The sequence below is a fragment of the Diceros bicornis genome, chromosome 24 (genome assembly GCF_020826845.1).
Source record: "Diceros bicornis minor isolate mBicDic1 chromosome 24, mDicBic1.mat.cur, whole genome shotgun sequence".
Classification (NCBI taxonomy): Eukaryota; Metazoa; Chordata; class Mammalia; order Perissodactyla; family Rhinocerotidae; genus Diceros; species Diceros bicornis.
Window position 1 is genome coordinate 40,718,173 of NC_080763.1, and position 20,035 is coordinate 40,738,207.

At 37.8% G+C, this 20,035-nt stretch overlaps 1 protein-coding gene across 9 annotated transcripts in view; it reads right to left on the bottom strand.

Moving 5' to 3' along the window:
- The window catches only part of DICER1 (dicer 1, ribonuclease III), a 67,264-nt gene that overhangs the window by 25,100 nt on the left and 22,129 nt on the right, over window positions 1-20,035 (bottom strand). For 7 of the 9 annotated variants that reach the window (XR_009223739.1, XM_058567637.1, XM_058567633.1 and 4 more), the window contains 10 exons: window positions 19,021-19,209; window positions 18,227-18,389; window positions 17,104-17,234; window positions 15,771-15,905; window positions 15,162-15,322; window positions 12,840-13,008; window positions 11,102-11,574; window positions 4,678-4,810; window positions 2,913-3,155; window positions 2,157-2,311 (listed from right to left, as the gene is read on the bottom strand). Coding sequence is in view for 8 of the 9 variants with exons in the window: in XM_058567637.1 (XP_058423620.1) it covers window positions 2,157-2,311; window positions 2,913-3,155; window positions 4,678-4,810; window positions 11,102-11,574; window positions 12,840-13,008; window positions 15,162-15,322; window positions 15,771-15,905; window positions 17,104-17,234; window positions 18,227-18,389; window positions 19,021-19,164 (1,907 nt within the window). In the remaining variant the exon portion in view is untranslated. Of the gene's footprint in view, window positions 1-2,156; window positions 2,312-2,912; window positions 3,156-4,677; window positions 4,811-11,097; window positions 11,575-12,839; window positions 13,009-14,957; window positions 15,141-15,161; window positions 15,323-15,770; window positions 15,906-17,103; window positions 17,235-18,226; window positions 18,390-19,020; window positions 19,210-20,035 lie in introns of those variants that run through there. The other 2 variants (XM_058567641.1, XM_058567640.1) reach the window with 2 other exon arrangements.

A 20,035-nucleotide genomic window follows, 5' to 3' on the forward strand; every position in this document is an offset into this window, starting at 1 on the left:
CATTGCCAGTGTTTATTCCTCAACAATCTTACATTTGCCAGCAACCACTGGGGCCTGCAAGGAAGACATCACGAGAGGGTGGAAGGCCAGCCCAGTACTGATAAAGGAGGGCATGAGAACAAGACCACCCAGGAGCAGCACAAGGAGAGTGCTGCAGCAGGGCAAAGCCAGCTTAGAGGAACTGAGGCCAGGTAAGGAGGGTGCTGGGACAGGAAGGCAACTCAGCGAAGGCCAGAACCCACGCAAGGAGGGCACTGGATTGGGCGGCAGCCCTGCCGGGTCAGGACCTGTGCGATTAGGGTGCCCAAACATGGTGGCAACCCTGCAGAGCAGGGAGACTGGCTACATACAGGGAGACTGCTCATAAAAGTAATTATTTTGAGGATGATGGGAGTCAGATTTCTCACTACTGAAGAAGCCAGGAACAAAGAGGAAAGCCAGAATAAACTCTCTGGTGTCAGCCTAAAAATGGAGGTAACAACAGATAGGTAGTCAGATACAGAAATAAATATAGATATAAATGTGTGAAGATATATACATGTATATGCATAAATATATTTCCTAGCTGTCTACTAAAGAGCCTGAGAGCAGCAACACTCCACTGGCAATGAACATACCTAGTGCTCAGATCTTGGTTTCTAAACACCACTCATTCTCCACTAAAAGAAATCAGGCCCTTTTGGAGAAACAGGCGATATCCAGGCTAGGGCAGGGAAAATATGAGTTGAGTCTAGAACATCTTAGTGTGCCATAAAATAAGCAAGTGTTCAAAGAATCATGGTGACATGTTAAAAAGACATGGAAGCTAGCTTGAAGGGGCTCCCACCAGCCAAATCTGAGGCAATTTTAACATCAAAATAAATGATAAATGATAGTAACAGATTATAACCCACTGAATAAAACAGGAGTCCATTAGTTCACATTGGATAAAAAAATAAAAAGGAACAAATAAATGGAGAAAAAAGAAAGCTCCTCCTTACAGCAGAATGCCAACTAATAAATGCAGAAAGATTAATGAAATTAGAAAATCATTTTGCAGACATCACAGTAATAATCAATTCAGGCAAGAAATATCAATGGATAGTTAAACTAATGGGTGAAACTGGGAAGAGGAATAAATTTTACATAGTCTCAAAGTATCTCCCCATGAAATATTCACAAATTATAAAGGGGGAAAAAAGGTAACTTTATAATAGAGAAGGCTGGCAGACCTTACATAAGTGATCAGGTCACCACCACCACCAGTAAGAGCACAAATTGACAACTGAGTGCACCAGACAAGATGGAATGAGAAGAACACAGCAACACTTCTGTGATATGCTGGCCAAAAGTGCATAACCTGGGTCTAATCATGAGAAAATATCAGGTAAACCTAAACTGAAAGAGAGACTACAAAATGACTGGTCTGTAATCTTCAAAAGTTTCAAAGTCACGCAAGTCAAGGAAAGACTGAAGACTGGTTCCAGGTTGAAGGAGACTAAAGAGATGAGAAAAATGGGTACAACCCATGATCCTGGACTGAATCCTTTCACTTCAAAGAACAACGTGAAAGGGTCTATCTGGGTGAAGGGTATATGGGAGTTCTTTGTTTCGAAATAAAAAGTTAAAAAGAAAATCTTATATGTTTGCCATTCCTTTATTTTGTCTCTGCATGAAATTTATCTAATATACAGTCTAGGTATGTATATGCTTTCCTTAGCTTTTAGAAATGTTATTACCAACTCAGGACAAAGTAAATTAGAACATACTCAAAAACACAAGTTAATTTATCATAATCTTATGTTGTTGCTAATGGAAAATTCAACATACCCCCAACAGGTATGGCACAAAGCAACAAATTTCAGGATTTAGGAAAAAATTAGTGAACACTGTAAAATTAAATTAAATCTAATTAAAACAAGCATGCCTTCATTATGTCAGCCTTGCCAATGAGAAGTAATTATTTATTACTACGCAATACTGTTTTTGCCTTTTAACCAAAAAGAAGAATGAATGGAAAAAAGCAACTTTTTTTCCTCTCATCAAAATATTACAACCCCATAAATGAAAAGACTAGTGATTGTTTGCAAAAGGTAAACAATAATACAATACATACAGGTTTAGATTTAATCTTGCAATACTCATAGGTTCTCCACACAAAGGATTCGATACTATACCTATTGATGTGTCCGATGGCCGTGTTGATTGTGACTCGTGGACCGCCGTCATCGGGCCTCAACACGTATGGTGGGAAAACGTCATCGTCATCCACAACAGGCTCAATGTCAGTCTCACCAGTATCAACTGACTTGGAACATTTGTTTCTCAAGATCTGAACATTTTAAAAACAGAATTTAGGATGAGCAAATGTCTTCTTTGCCATCCGTTAGATGCCTGCTTCTGCACCTAAGAGAAAGCTCTCTTGACATGAAACATCTCTCTCTTCTAAACACACTTCAATACTCCAAAGTCACCTGCTGCAGAAAATTTCTCCCAGTGCATCCCTCCCAGCTCCAATCACGTGGAGACACTCACCATACAGGTCTAAGGTCTACACTGTACTGAACCTACACAGACACACAGACACACGTATGTGACTGCCAGGCTTTCACGAGTACAGAGTCTTTGTCGTCACTCTCAAATCACTCTACAACTCAAGCAACCAACTGTTACGACACTGACCACCCTAATAGTACACCTTCACTTTCTAGGCATTCTTCCTCAATAATCCATGCGACCATTTTCACTGCTATTTTATTGTGAGCTTTCAAACACTTTGTAAAATACTGCTGGTTCTTTGTAATTATTCTTGACTTTCTTATAATGTGCACATTGCATACCCCTGTTGAGACTATTCTCTGTAGATAAAACTGTTTTTATCTATTTCTAGGCACAGAAAAAACAAAGATACCATATTAAGTTTTAAATCTTACCTTTTCAATAGCTTTGTATGTTTTAAGGTCTTCTTCAAAACTTTTTATTTTGTCTGTATCGGCTAACATTATATAATTAGAGATTGGTGCCCTTGCTCTTCCCTTAGATTGCACATAGGATCGATACTCTGTAGGCAAATCAAAACGAACCACCAAGTTGCATTTTGGTATATCAACACCCTCTTCCACAATACTTGTTGCAATAAGCAGGTTGGTCTCATGTGCTCGAAATTTCCTAAGTACCTAAAAAAAAATCCACCAAGAAAAGCAATTCTAAGAAATTTTCCAAAGAAAACAATATAGTAAAAATAAGTGATAACTGTCATTTCTGATGCATACTCTGGGCATGCAAAATCTTTAAGGCCAGGCTAAAGAAGATGACATCACCACAGAAAACTCCAAATGCATAAACACTTGAGCAAAGAAATTCTGATTTAATGATAATTTTCAACTGAATATGACTTGAAAAATCAAGGTGCCTTTCCACTCTACAGAAGTACCCATGTACAAATCACAGAAAGCCTTCAGGTTGAAGGGGCTGACTTCTTTAATGACCACAAAAGAATCTAATCAACAAAGTGACCAAATGAACCCACTTCTGGAGTCCTGTTGATATTCTGACCTTCATATGATACCTTATGTCTCTGAGACTGGGCCAACATATTTACAAAGACTTCCAAACTCACTAAAATCCCCAAATCACTTGGAATTAAAAATTACAAGTGGGGCCGGCCCCGTGGCATAGTGGTTAAGTGCGCGCGCTCCACTGCTGGTGGCCCAGGTTCAGATCCCAGGCACGCGCCAATGCACTGCTTCTCTGGCCATGCTGAGGCCGCGTCCCATATAAAGCAGAGGAAGACGGGCACAGATGCTAGCCCAGGGCCAATCTTCCTCAGCAAAAAGAGGAGGATCAGCATCGGATGTTAGCTCAGGGCTGGTCTTCCTCAAAAGAAAAAAAAAAAAAAACAAGCAAGGTATAATTTACTTTCTGGCATTTTGGGACATTTTCAATTTAAGGAATCAGAACTGATTAAAAAATGAAGTGTAAACTTTTTTCATACTAGATTTAAAATAACATCATTTCCCAAACCTAAAAAATAAGTTAAATAATAAAGTAAGTTGGTTTTTAAACAGATCTATCAGACTCTGGCTATTGAACTCACCAAACTTGGAATATTATCAAAAAACTATGACATAGAAAATGAGTTCACCATGAATTATTCTGCTACTTTTAAGTTAAATAACAAACTGTAAGTAGGTTTTTGTTTGCAAGCCAGAACACTATATTAGGTTTTAGCATCTTTACAATGCTGCTTCCTATATTAAAACCTTAAAAAAGACGAAAAAATTTAAACCAACATCTTTAAAATATAGTGTTTCTTTTAAAGTGTTCAACCAAGCCAGGACTTTAAACAGAAAACAAAACACTTTCTAAAAAGATTTCAGTTTGTTGCTTCAGGGTTTTATGGAGTCAACGTTACACATGCTTTGTATTTCTATGAAATGTACTTGTGTGCCATCAGTCCAATAAAGGAAAATCGTTGATGGCAATTAAGACACAAAGTTAATTTACCAGACAGTGATTCTAATTCTGAACATATGAATCACTATACACTCTCTCACAGGAGACAGCTAGTCTATATACGAACAAGTATTCCATATTACAAAAAAAATGCTGAGGAACTGTAAAGAAAGGGAGCTCCTAGGAGCAGAGTTTGTCTGTATATGTTCTGAAAATTGTTATTGTACAATTATTTTAAGTTACCTCTTCCTGTTTTCTGAATTCTGCTTCCATCTGTTTGTTCCGAGGCTGATTCTTTCCAATGCCATGTCCAGTTATAAAATTGCTGCTGATGTAAGCCAGCTCTGGATCTTGTTTGCCAGCTTCCTTTATCAATCTAAGAAAATTATACACATTTGGAAGTTAAGCATTGCTGAGGGAAAAAAAACTTAAACTTTTGTTTGTAAGGTCTCCCTTAAGACGGAAATACAAGCATTTTTTGCCAACATACCTAATAAAATGGTCTTGGTATTTTTTTCCAACCAGCTTAAACAGAAATCACTGCACTCTCCACTGCACAGATCTGTGGACCAAACACTTATAACAGCAAGTACAGGGCTGATTTACACTGACGAGTGAAATGGTCACAGCGCCTCAAACTTCCTAACTGGGCAGTGCTGACTGAACAGAAATGCGGCCCAGGACGGGACAGAGCTAGGCAGAAACCAACATGGACTCCTCATACTCCCTGGCTTTAGGCCAGGACTTATAATGAAAAAAGCCACACACACTTCTCTAAAATCTCAACGCAATTCTCTAAATGCATGCACAACTTGCAGCAGTAGCAGGCACGCCCTTCTCTCCATGGTCATGCTAACAAAGAATAAGTACCAAAGGCCCTGACACCAAAGCGAGAATGTCTACAGCAAAGGAAACCTCACTCTCCCTCTACACGTAATAAGAGAGTTCCAGCTGTGCATGAAAGAAGCACAGTTCTTTCTTTTAGTCTTACCCCAACACCCTGAATCACTGGAAGCAGAGCTCTAGGGAAAGAAATGTCTCCTCCATAAGCATCTCCCTTCCCACCACTTCCCTGACCCCAGGCCACTGACCACAGTTCTGCGTTACACGATACTGAGCTGGGCACAGCAATACCAGAGAGCCCCGATCCCATCCTGTCGTGAAAGAGAAGAGACTCCCAACGCGTCCCTCTTCCTGCCTGCTCCTCTGTATTAACCCAGAATGCTAGCAACCTAAAGCTGGCCTTTCAGCTGAGAAATGGAAAAGAGCTACAGGATGGGATCACGTTACCCAGGTACAGAAGGTTAACAGTTAGTGTTGCCATTACAGCTATTTTGGAAATATCCACATTCAAAAACTCAGCACACAGGATAAATGGTTCCACACCTGATGTAAGTGATTCCATATGGTTCTTCTGAAGGCGTACAACATAGCATAAATTCCTAATAGAAAACTGCGTTTGTAAGTCACACCATTTTTTTTTAAATACATGAAACAGACTAATATCAAAGAGCTTGAAGAAACCTTGAGTGGCCATCTAGATTATCTTCCTGCCTCCCAATCAGCAAAACACTTGCACATCTAGGTTAGAGAGTCTGTTCTACAGGTCAAGTACTTAAAATGTTCAGAATCAGAACTTCCTTAATATGTTCCAAGCTTTGCTTAGTTATTATAATAAACCTATGATGTCAGTAACAGAAAGCAGTGTTACATGTAAAATAGCAAAAACATCTAAAATATGAAATTATCTTAAAAATAATATGTACTTCCAAATTTTAGTTTATGTAAATAAGCATCAATTTGAATGTAACAGAGGTAAAAATTGCATTTCAAGTTACTCCTAATTAGGCAAACAATGTATTTTACTTTGCCAAATGATCAGTCTGGCAGACTTCAATTAGCTGAAAAATGGAAGCACTGAGTAAATCTGCTCCTCCTTAATGAAACCCACAGCAATACCGCAAAGAGACAACATGCACATCAATAATCAGAATCTCTTGTAAACAAGAATTAAATGCTATACACCTATGCTGATAACGTTTAGAGAGAAAGCCTTTATTTCCCTGTACATCAGTTTAAGGACTGCCTATCATGTGCCCAGGAGGAAGCTCGAGGCTCCTGGAGAAAGAAGACTAGGTCCACTGTTGTCGGGAGCTGAGGAGTGAGCGACACAACTGCTCCCAGAGCTCACGGGACCACAGGACTGCAAGACAAAGCCTTGTTTCTTGTTATTTTTACACTGAGTTTAGGCGAGCTGTTCTGCACAAGCAAGCTGTGTGATGAACTACACTGTTCTCTAGTGCGCAGAGCTTCTCAAACGATCTGCAGTGAAGAAATGGTTCTTTTTTTTCTAATTTCAAATCCATCAGAAACTGAATTAACCATTAAGAAAATAAAACTAAAAAAGCATTAAAATCCAAGCACCAACTGTATTATATTCAGCTGACCTAAGTTACTGTCAAAACTCAGAGTTTCTAGACGCTCACCCCTCAGTCTCTACACCTCACTCACCACAGTTGGCTCCAGCCCACAGACCACACTGTGTGTACATGCACACTGCCTCCCCAATTACATCAAAAATAGCACGGCCCCAGAAAGGAAACATGTATGCTAGATTCAGAAAACTAGTAGATTACTAGTGAAAATTGTGATTTGATAATATTAAATGTGCTAATTCACACAGTCAACCATAAGGGGAAAAAATTCAAATATACAAACACATCATTTGAAATCTCTGTCAGGTACCAAAGTACGTTATCAACAATACCTTTAATAGTACCCTTCCTACTTATATTTTCTTGTGAATGTGAGACAATCACATGCAATTCCTCTATGTCCTACCAAAAACTCTACCACTGACAGTTACAGTATACTGATACTGTATCCCCCAAATGTGTTTAACCTAAGAAATTAGCACCTACTGTGTCAGGTGATAAAACAGCCATTTTATACGTTGTCTTCTATTAACAACCCGATAAGAAAGGGAGGTATTACTACTATTTTACAGATGAAGATGCTGAGGCGTTAAAAACTTAAATAACTTTCACAAAATATACATCTAAAAAATGGGTAGAAATAAAAGGAACCAGGGCTCCTTGGAGAAATGGCTGCCTCTACAGCCAGAGCAAGGAGAAGGCAAGAGCATGGAGCATCTCGTGACACCAAAAAGTAAGGAAGTGCTCAAAAAACAAAAGGATGAGATTAGTCAAAGGGACCCAGGAGCCAACCTCAAAGAGCTCCCCATGGCCCAGGGGCGAGCAATCTGAGCAAGAAAGGAAATTACTAGTATCAGATTATAACCCAAAGTATAAATCAAATAAACATGAATCCCACTGATAAAAGAACACAATTCAGTAAATACAGATAGATAGATAAATCGGATAAAAGAACAAGTTTTCCTTACAGAAGAATTCCAATAACATACATAGATAATACCCCCTCCAGGAATGGAGCTTAACCCCTCCCTCCCAGGATAAGCTGAACTTGGTGACTTGCTTCCAAAGAATACAGGAAGAAAAGGGAAAAATAGTGACTGTACAGTGGAGAAGCCAGGCACACACCATCAGGACCAGGTGACGAAGTCTACCATCACCAGTGATATTTCATGTCGATACCATGAATCCCTGTGATGAGAAGGGCACGTCACCTCTGTGGATTCTTCCAAATGCTAATACCCCAGCCTACTCCCGAGGAAAACATCAGCTAAATTTAAACCGAGAGGCACTCTACAGAATACCTGACCAGTACTCCTCCACACTGCCAAGGTCATCAAAAACAAAGACTGAGAAACTGGAACAGACCAGAGGAGATTAGGGAGACAGAATAACTAAATGCAATATGGGACCTCGGATTAAAGAGAGGACATTAATGGAAAAACTGATAAAATTCAAATAAAGTCTGGAGTTTAGTTAATGGTAATGGTGACACACCAATGTTAGTTTCTTGGTTGTGACAAACGTACCATGATAACAAGATGTTAATAATAATAGAGATGGGAGAAACCAGACAGAGGTATAGGGCAACTCGGTATTATCTTTGTAACTTTCCTGTAAACCTAAAATTATCCCAAAATAAGAAGTTACTATGAAAAAAAAAGGGGGCGATAGAGATAGGACGTGAACCCAGGTTTGTCCAATGCTAACGTCACACAACACTAGTAAATGACACAGTGAGGGAACACTGGACTTGGAGGGTGAAGCCATTTCAAGCCACTTGATAGCAGTGTCATTTTGGGAGGGTCACAAACTGAATCTCAGTTTCCTCATCTATAATATAGGAAAAATATCTACCTTCCTCCCTTGTGGAGTGTTGTGATATTTAAAAATATATATATATAGGTAAATCAAAAATCATAAAGCCCTATACATATAAGGCAAAGAAAAACAATAAACCTAAGGCTATGCACAAACATACATATATACAGAAGTAGCTGTCCATTTATTTTTTTAATTAGGAGAGCAGAAAACTACCCATGTATTACAATAGTTTATATTCCCATCAAACTTCACTGAAGAAGGGTTTTTCCTCCCATTAAATTGATGGAAGGAAAGAATCTGGATTTCTGGAAGTTTTTCTAAGCTTATTAAAGAGCTTACTGAAACAAGACCTCTATTGTATATTTAATTAGCTGCCCATAAAGTCCACTCTCAAACTGCTCTAGATTCATCATGCAACACTAAATTCTAGCCACATTTTATGAAAGTTGATCACAATTAACCTGATCCTCAAGTTAACAGGAAGTAACTGATCGGTTTTTGATAAACCTTTTCGGGCTAATATTCCTGCAACGAAAACTGGCACATCTCTACATTTAAAAAAACACATAAAGAAGAGAAAGGAAGAGAATAAACCCCATTTCTGCTCTTCAAGCCCCGGAACATTTATTTAATTCTTAAACCGTCCTGTATGGGGGCAGGGAATATGTCTATAACTAGCTTAGAACTGTGCCAATATTCAACTTTTCTGACCCCTGAAATGCCTTTCCCCCATTCTGAGAAATGATCCCAACAGTCATGCTCTCCCTGGTCTGTCTCCTGGCAGTCTTCCATCGTAAAGCACTGGTTTTCAGTGTTCTCTGAGGCCCAGGGGCATTATGATCGTAGAGAGAACTGGAAACCAGGAGGCAGGATATGGGGATTCTAGAATTGTCTCTGCCACTGACTAGTAATTTAACTCAGAGCAAATCACTTTTCCTCCTGAGGCCCTTTTTATAAAAATAAGTGGGTTGGATTAGATAGTCAGTGAAGTCCCTTTCCAATCTTAAACTTCTGATTCCAATGTAATTCACTACCTAAAGTTATTTTACTTCATATTCATCATAAGGATCAGGCCCAACGACTATGAAAATTACAAGACTGAAAATCGCCAGATGACTACCCCAGAGTCCAATTTCTTGTTACTCAAGTAAGTTTTCAAAGCCCCAAAACAGTCAGAAGCACTTTAGAAAAAAAAAATCTCAAATTGCCTCAGGAAACAAAGCTTAATTTCTCCTCAGAGATCACCAGTTGCAGAAAAGGCTCTTAGGGATCAACTTTGGCCAATTAATGGATCTCGTAGAAAAGTAGATTGTCTGAAGTATAAAAGAAGGACCCTTTTTTGCCCTTATAAACAACAGAGCATCTATCCACAAACCAAAAGGACCATACATTAAGTGACCACTGGACACAAATTTGAAGTCCAGCTCCTTGGCTAGGTCTGTATTCAGGAAACAAACTTCTATCGAAGGAGTGGGAGGGGTGGAAATCCACAACCTAATTTGGATTCACTGTCACCTTTGCCAATATTCTCAGAATTCTTCCCTAACATTTTCATTCTCTTCTGATTCAGAAACCTTTAATATGTGGTCTATGAAACAATCCAAACTACAAATCCAGTTGTTCTAAACTTTTTTCACTGCAAACTTGAATCAACATTTGTTAAGGAAAAAAAGCTAACATAAAAAATGAGCCACAATAATACCCAGATGAGGGGCTGGCCCGGTGGCGCAAGCAGTTAAGTGCGTGCGCTCCACTGTGGAGGCCCAGGGTTCACTGCTTCGGATCCAGGGCGCGCACCAAAGCACCACTTGGCAAGCCATGCTGTGGCGGCATCCTACCATAAAGTGGAGGAAGATGGGCACGGATGTTAGCCCAGGGCCAGTCTTCCTCAGCAAAAAAAGAGGAGGACTGGCAGATGTTAGCACAGGGCTGATTTTCCTCACACACACAAAAAAATAATAATAATATCCAGATGAAATTTATCCTAAGATTACCTGAAGGAGAAAGCTTGGTGTGAAATGCTTAATGCAATGCCTAACACATAGTCACAGATGAATAAATATCTGAACTGAATCTAACAAGTGAATACAAAACAAGAAATGCTTTACTTTAACGTAACTTAATTTGTCTATGCTTGCTCTCTATTTTAGATGAATTAGAACGGATTAGCATCCTTTAAGAAAAAAAACCTCAGTCTTGTCAAACCTAGCCTTTTGGAAAAGCTATCGTATACATAATCATCCTCTCTGTCAATCCCAGGACAGCATTACAAGAGAATTATGATGGTACCAAATGAAGGACACTTACATAACCCTTCTGCTAGCTCTTAACACTATCAGAGCATATCACTTCACAAAACAGAAAGCTGCCTTGTTCTACTATGGAAAAAAATGTTAATCTTAGAGATTTACCTGTTTAAGACAACTGCCGTGTATCTTCTTTCAACAAAAATAATTCCACACAAAATATTGGTAAATGGAGAAGGAAAATTTGTCTCTGGCTTCTCTTTTTCTTCAATTTCTTCATCCTCATCATCATCCTCAGAATCACTCCAAGACACATAATTATCTTGATTCCTATTATTATACCATTCAACACTTTCAAACTGCTGTCGCTCATACGGTTTATATTTGCGTAAGATTTCAAGCAGTTTTATGACCTTAGGAGTTACAAACTTCAGGTCAAGTGAGGCAGGTGAGAAGTGCTCTTCACATAGTGCATGGATTTTCCTTAGGAAAGTGTCTGTAAACAATAGAAATTTCCTGTGCAGCTCCTCTTGTTCATGTTTGATATATTTCTGTAGTTCTCTTACCATCATTCCAGCTACTTTATCTGCACACCAGGGTCCCAGAACTACCAACACCGCACGACAGTCTGATAGTATCTACAAAAAAATGTAAAGAGCCAAATGCTAAACAATAATCTTGTAGCATTCTCATATGGAGTTTAACCAGGATTTGAGCTGTCTTCAATCTGCCCCTGCAAAATAAATTTACCCCACTAAGATAAACACTGAGGTTAATTCCTAAGGTTGGGGGAGGGGCCAGTGGTCTTGTCAAGCTCTACTTTCCCATATATACGCGCCCAGAACCATCCTTTTCTTTTCCTCAGCAAAAATAATCAAATAATAGAAATTAAAAGATGCAACTGTACAAGGTTAATAAAACTTAATTTTAGATCTGTGATTACTTAGAAATATAACCGAGTCATTGGCTTCCAGGTAAATATGCAAGAAATTATGTAGAGGAGTAATTTTATTTTAGATATCAAAGAAGAGGAAGACAGTTTTCCTTGAACTTTATCTATGTCCAGAGTGCCACAACTTACTACCCTAGTTCAGAGCAGAACGTAAATCCATAGCAAGGCTATAACTGAGGAATCGCCAGTTCCGCAGGCAAGTAAAAGACACACCGGGTTGAACGTGGACTTAATGAGAATGTGGGCTGAGGAGAGTCTGGGCATTGCTGCTCCAGAAAAAGTCAGCAGGAGAGAAATTAGGACTCAGACTCAACAGTGTTAACATTCACAAATGGTTGCAAAGTCCTAGGACAATGGTTCTCAAGTTTTAATGCATCAAGATAACTGGAAGGCTGGCACATCTCAGACAGCTGGACCCCACTCCAGAGCTTCCGATACAGCAGGTCAAGGGTGGGGCCCACAACGTGCATTTCTAACAAGTTCGAGGGGAATGCTGATGCTGCTGGTCTGGGGTCCACACTTTGAGGACCACTGTCCTAAGGGATCTCTTCTCAAAGCTGTACCACTCAAGGAGGATGGGCTCATATCCAGTTACATACAAGGAAACAGCAGAAGAATTTGTTTAGGCCCAAGGATTTGAGCAAGAACTAACTCATCTGACCAAGAAAAAAAAATTGGACTCACTCTTCATACTTATAACCATACCATGAATCCTAACTCATCTCCTTAAACCAGGGAGGTCTATACTTAATAATATAAATGTCTGTCAGGTCATAGTAAACTCAACCCAATATGATATGTTCAATGAAAAACATCCAAAGACACAAGAAGTAAGGCCTTAAACTAAAATGTACAGAAAGTAGCCTCATTAGAAGCATATTTTCATTTCAATATTAAAAATAAACACAAGCCTTTTATTATACTTCCTATACTTACTTTGGATATGCTTACCTGTTTAGAAATTAAAGTAGAATCTCTTTCTTTTGAATGTACAGATATGTTACAGTCATTGATAAAATTAAGTGCTTCCTCTAACTCCATCAGCAGTCTGTCATAAAGCCCACTTCTGTCAGTAAATGGTCCACAGTCTACCACAATCTCACACGGCTGAGAAGTATATCTTGAATATCAGAAACAAAAGTTGTCAATACCACCACATATTCCCTACAGCATTACAATCCATTACATATCTAAACCAAAAAGAAGCTTCCTATTTTCAGCCCGTGTACCTCCTTGGGACACGGGCAGGTCACCACAAGCCTTCCTAAAGAGGCACTCTTGTCTCTGTGCTGTGTTTGCCTGTTAGGTCTCAACGAATGACTGCTTAAGGCTGACAGTCAGAGAACTGTGTGAGTTTTGTGATTTCACTATCATCCCAGGTTTTCTGTTTTGTTTTTTCAGTTTAGACTTCCATCTTTTGCCGCCTCAGGCATTCAGCAGGATGAGGAACAATGTTAGCCAATATACTCAAGAAACTCAATAATGATTACTTCTCAGAAGCAGAAACAGGGATGGGGGGTAGATGACAGGGTGAAAGCATTATCATTAAATTTATTCATTCCCATACTATTTGAAACTTTCACCATTTGCACGTATCAATTTTATTTTTAACGTATTTTTAACATATCCTTGTAAGGAAAGCTCCCCTAACTTCCAATCCATTATGATATTCCTTGGATCTGTCATGTCTTTCATAAAATATGACAACCAGAGTGGCACATAATATTCTAATTAATACAATGATTAATTAAAGGAAATACAATAAAGACATATTTAAATACTATAGTTTTAATTATTCTCAATTAGAATTTATACTTAAGCAAAGAATCATGTTTAGAGAACTAGGTAATGCCAAATTCAATAGATTACTTATCAGTTATACTTAAATGCTCTAATACCTGCAACTTCTCCTGAAGACTAACAAGTACTACAGGCCTAGCAATCTAATTCAGGTCAGATAAAAGCAAAAGCATAATAGCCTTTTACTTTTACATCACACATGCAAAACCATGGAAGTCAGAAACAGCATGTCCTAAAGGTCATGAGATTTGTATTTCATTCGGCATTTAGATACCCAAGTTCCATGAATCTGAAACATTACCTTTTCTTATTCTACAAGGAGAACTCTTCCCAAATTCCTACAAATGAGAGGCACAGTGCAAGGTGTTTTCCATGTGTCAATGTAATTGATCATGAAAGAATCCCCAAAACCACTGTCAATGCCATTTTACAGGTTCAGGGACAGTAAATGACTCACTTGAAGTCACACAGCTTAAATTAGTGGAGCCAGTATTCAAAACCCATGTCTGATTTAATTCCATAACGTGAGAAATCAGTCTTCTTTATTTATTATAACTGTTCCAAGAACCACCACTTGGTAATCTTGAGCCTTGTTAAAGACTGTATCCAATAAGGATATAAGGATATTTTAATATAAATTGAATTAGTTACATTTATTTTAAAACCTAATTTATATAAGCTTCCTTCCACTAACTTAAACAAATCAAAAAGGTTGTGTGTGTGTATGTGTGCGTGCACACATTTTAATGAGACTCAAAATAGCAACCTCCTCAAAAAGAGACAAACCTAGAAATCATAAACAACACCTTTCTCAGAAATTCATACCCATTTTCAAAACTATAAGGTGTTTCCGATTATTTTAAAGCATATTGTAAAATACTGAATTCTCTAAATAAATTGATGTTCTTTCAAAGCATCATGTGGGACATTTAGGTCAGAACAACAAAGCACACACATTGACAGAAAGGACACTAATTTACTGTTCAAATTCCCAGTTCTTATCAACATCAGCAAACAGGAAAGGCCGATGTTAATGCAATATTCTCTCAAGTCAGAAACACCTCCATCTGCCACTCTCTGTGGAAACAAGGTTAGATTCCTGCATTCACAGGTAACTGTCCTGATAAAGAATTCTTAGTCTTGCTCATTCTTTCTAACAGCCATTTGTTCACTTAAACAGGTACTCTCTGCAAGGCACTATGAAAGATCCTCAGGCTTAAAATCAGTTATAGCTGGTCTCCTTAAAGCTGAGTTAGTCACAGTACACACCTGTCCAAGACCACCAAGTGAATCGTAGTGCATACCTATCCAAGACCAAGTCAGTCGTGGTGCATACCTGTCCAAGACCACCAAGTCAATCACAGTGCATACATGTCCAAAACCACCAAGTCAATCGTGGTGCATACCTGTCCAAGACCATCAGGTCAATTGTGGTGCATACCTGTCCAAGACCAAGTCAATCGTAGGGCATACCTGTCCAAGACCACCAAGTCAGTCGCAGTTTCAGCGTTACTCTTAAGAATTTTCTCCAGTTTCTGAATCTTTTCTTCCAATTCCTCTGGATCACATTTCCCATTTAAAATGGAAGCAGTCAGTCCCAAAATACGAGGACATGATGGACAATTTTCACAGAGCTAACATAATAAAAGATACTGACAGTAAGGAATTTCACTTTGCAAGGCCATAACAACAAAGACATCACCATATTAAAACATGTCAAAAAGAATAACAATACTAAAAATATTACTTATGGAATTATTGTAGCTTGTTTAAAAGATGTGTTTATCAAAAAGTGACATTTAAATAGGCTATGGCAGATTATGTAATTCATTTATGACAAATTATGTGATTCATTTATTTTGTTTAAAATTTTATTATAGATTTAGAGTATTAGAGATTATTATAGTTTACTATTATAGATTATAGATATAAATGAACATTAATTTAATATTCATTTTTTCATACGTTGGAACCACATTTCCAAAGCTAGTAACTAGTATTATTGCTTTTGATACATAAAAACATTGCTTAGACTCAGTAATTTAACTTGAATTATTAAGACAATAAAATCTAAAAACTTACCTTCATAATTTCTCGGTAGGGGTGATCTAGGATTGCAAGATGACACTCATCAAACACCAAAAGGTTAATGTCTGACAGTGATAAGTAACCATTTTTCAAAACATTCAAGGCGACATAGCAAGTCATAATGAGAACCTAAAATAAAATGAATATCAGCTTACAAAACATGCCATTCACCTGCCTGGACACACTCATATGAAATCAGATTATGGAACCACTGTACTGCAGATGAGGATTAAGAAATTCATTAGTCACGGGCCAGCCCCATGGCTTAGCGGTTGCGTGCGCGCCCTCCACTGCTGGCGGCCCGGGTTCGGATCCCGGGCGCACACCGAAGCACCGCTTCTCCGGTCATGCTGAGGCCATGTCCCACATACAGCAACTAGAAGGATGTGTAGCTATGACATACAACTATCTACTGGGGCTTTGGGGGAAAAAAATAAATAAATAAAATTATAAAAAAAAAAAATTCATTTGTCAAAATTTAAAAATTCTAAACATACAGAAGCTCATACATTGGAACCAACTACAGTTAGGAAAACACAGAAACGGACTATGACAAAAAATTCTTGATAACGGAGACCATGTTTTATGATAAATCTACTAAATCTATTTCAGGTTTTCAGGTTCCTACAGCCATATTTCAACTGACGAGACCTGTTAATTCAATCAAATCAAAAAAACAATTCACACTGCTTTTTCCCTTTTTTCCGTTGAACTGACAGGTTTTCTAGAAGACACAGACTAAATGTTATTTTGATGGCTTGTCATTCTGTGGACATGTAAGTGTTACTATTAAGAAGGACTTAACCCAGTATGTGAGACACACTAGTAGACGGTGGACTGCTTACGGTTAGTTAGGAAGCATTTCTTAACCACTCCAGATCCACCAACCACCGACACACACGAGGCCCTCAACGTTTGCTGGCTACACGGAAACATCTAAATTAGAGGAAGTCTCTGTCAAAGACAAAGATCTCAACCAAGAAATGTCTCCAGTTTCAAGACATTTAACTCAAGAGTAAATTTTCTGAAAGCAGGTTATTTGCAAGTTGGAAATAGGTCGTAGAAATTTGTGTTTTTTAAGTAAGTACATTGTATGGTAAAGCTGTTTCTTCTCCAAGTAGTAAGAGCAACACAAATCAGTCATTTATCTGGTTCAGGATGAGACTTACAGCGAGAAAGAGCACATCAGGGCTGGTTTCTAGGCTGACAAAGGACAGGGAGGCAGAGTTTCCAATTCTCACTCAGACACCCCAGGCACAGGCCATCTTATAAAGCACGTCAAGGATCTGCAGGCATTTATGAAGAGCAGTTTCTCTACAAGTCTTACCTCGTGCTTAGTAAACTCTTGGTTCCATTTCTCTTTTGTCCAAGATGCATTTCCTTCCAGGTCTGAGTATTCCCCAACCTTGAGATCTGAATGCGTTCTGACAGCTGACACTTGTTGAGCAACCTGGTTGGCTGATTACAAATATAATACTCCATGTAAATACGAGAAAATTTACCTAGTTGGCTCTCTGGACGAGTAATGATTAAGAGAGTTAAGGAAATCCTTATTATTATATATTATACCTAATCACCAATTTTTTAGATAGCCAATTTAAAATCATATTTCCAAGGTTATCCTCCAAAATGCACTTACTAGATTCACCACCTGCCTTTTGTCCTTCACTTCAGAGAACCTTATACCACCTTCCTTCTCTGAAGCTGATTCACACCAACCTAAGAATGTAACTTCTAGGCTGGAATGCTAACTACTCCAGATCCACCCTTCTTGTTTTCTTCACTAAAATTAGATCATTTCACTAAAAAGTAAGGCAGTTTAATACTTATTTAAAGCACATGAGAACACCACATGCTGAGACAATCTAAAAAAAAAAGGAGAGGGGCAACAGGGTTATATTAGTGCCCTAGCAGCTTAGGTTCACATTTTATACTTTTTCTCTTAATATATGATCCCAAACACATAAAAACCAGTATTTTAAACTCTTACTGAATATCTAACTCTTAAGAAGCATCTAATTTTATTTCTGCAACTGGTATAGCAAAACCATAAATCAAAAAGTTACCTATCTCAGAATCAAGCACCTTCTGACATACTTTGTGAAGCTAAAATATCAAAAACAAAGTAACTGTAACAACTCAGATTAGATTATGTTCCCAAAGTAATCCATTCAAAAGAAATGCAGAATCAGAATTAAATACAATTACATTTAAGAGAAAAGCTTAAGTTTAATACCTGTGAAATAAAATGGCTAACATTTAAGAGAAATACTATAAAGTTAAGAAATAAGACAAATGATATTTCTGCTATCAGAGCTTCAACAAGCACATTATTCATCAAACTCTCTACACTTCCATAACTTAACTTAATATCCATAGGGAAAATCTGCTTAACCATAAAGTCTCATCCAATTTCCCCCACGCAGTTTGATAAAATAATTTTTTGTTACCAGAGTTGACCAAGAACACCGTCCTTTTTCCATTTCTGTTGAAGTCTCCCCTGATCTGATAGGACAGCTCTTTCGTGAGTAGTACTGCAATAAACGTCTTCCCTGAGCCAGTGTTTAAACAGACTATGGTATTATGATCCAGAGCTGCTTCAAGCAGTTCAACCTAAAAACACAGTGGAAAAAAAGATTATACACTTCTTATCTAAGTACAAAATTTAGAAAATTGGATTTTGTTCTAATTCAGGAAATTTCATTTTTTCTAAAATCTTCCTCCAATAAATTTTCCAAAAAACATACTTTCCACATCTTTATATAAGACTAATAACCAGAGGCATTAAAATGCCTGTTATATATAGCTGTGCTGTGTAAACAGATGTTGAAATGGCATTTACAATCTCTTTAGGAGTTATTTTTGCACGGACAGAATACTTCTCTAGAATAATATGAATGACCAAATTTACAGTAACCGTGGTTCCGCCGGTTCATGGTTGTTCGAACAAATCTCAATTCCCGCCCAGCTCATGAGGACAGACACACCCAAATGGATATTAAGGAAGAGTGAGGTTTCAGAGGAAAAAAAGTAAGAAACTTCACGAATAAAACTAGCAAATCAATTACCTAGCAGATGTTAGAAAAGAAAAGGTCTATTAAGAACAAAAGTATTTGGAATGAGAAAATTAATCAGAAGAGGAAAGCTTAAAAAAGTAAATGAGTTTTATATAAGTTGTGTCAACTCTATGCTAATTTATTCCATTTTAGTGAAAATGCTCCAGTATTAGTGTTCTCATTAGTACCTGATATTTTCTTGGCGTGTAAATGTTATCATGAATTGCTTCTTGTTGCCATGGCAGTCCAAAGAAAGGACCCATTGGTGAGGAAGCAGGGGTCATGAGCTGCAGGCCTGCCATGCTGAGGGGTTGCAAAGCAGGGCTTTTCATTCATCCAGTGTTTCTTTCATTGCATTTTTGTTCTAGCACAGCTTACTACAAAAGGGAAAAAGAATACCATTACACAACCATGCAGGGTTAAAAACCAAAGAAAGTACAGAAACAAGAGAAACATCAGAATATCATTCCTATGGGCCTTTTCAAACTCTCCCTATAATTGTTTTAGCTTTTTCTTGATCTAAGAGGATCATTTTAAAAGTCAAGCATTCTATCCATTCAACCCAACAATTCTACACCTAGAAACTTATCTAAAAGAAGTAGACAGCTGCACAAAGATATAAGTACATGAATATTTATTGCATTATTACTTAAGAACAAGAAACAACTTTAAAGTGTATTAATAAAATTAGCTAAGTAAATTATGGTATAGCTATATAAGGGAATACTCTGAATCCATTAAGATAATACACATCTATATTTACTGACATAGAAATGTGTCCATAATATACCTTTAAAAGAAAACATGCATAGTATGATGTCTTTTTAAATATATATGTGTATACATAAAACACGTAAATATATACATCAACAGGTTTCAAACATTCTTTGCAAATTCTGTGATGCTATTATTGATAAAATAATGAGACAACATATGGAAGGCACTTACTGTGCCTGCACACAGGAGAGATTCAAATGTCTGCCAACATTCTGTCATTGCATCAAAAGACCATAAACATGGAAGGTCATTTTCCTCAATTGACAACCCATCACAACTGCACAGCTGATCGGCTCTTTATATATGTACCTCTAAAATTATACATATCCCAGATAAATTAAAACAAAGCACACCATTCTGTGAAATGGAAGTTTTCTCATGGTATTGAAGCACTCTTCCATATTTCATGTATTCTTTTTCAAAGAT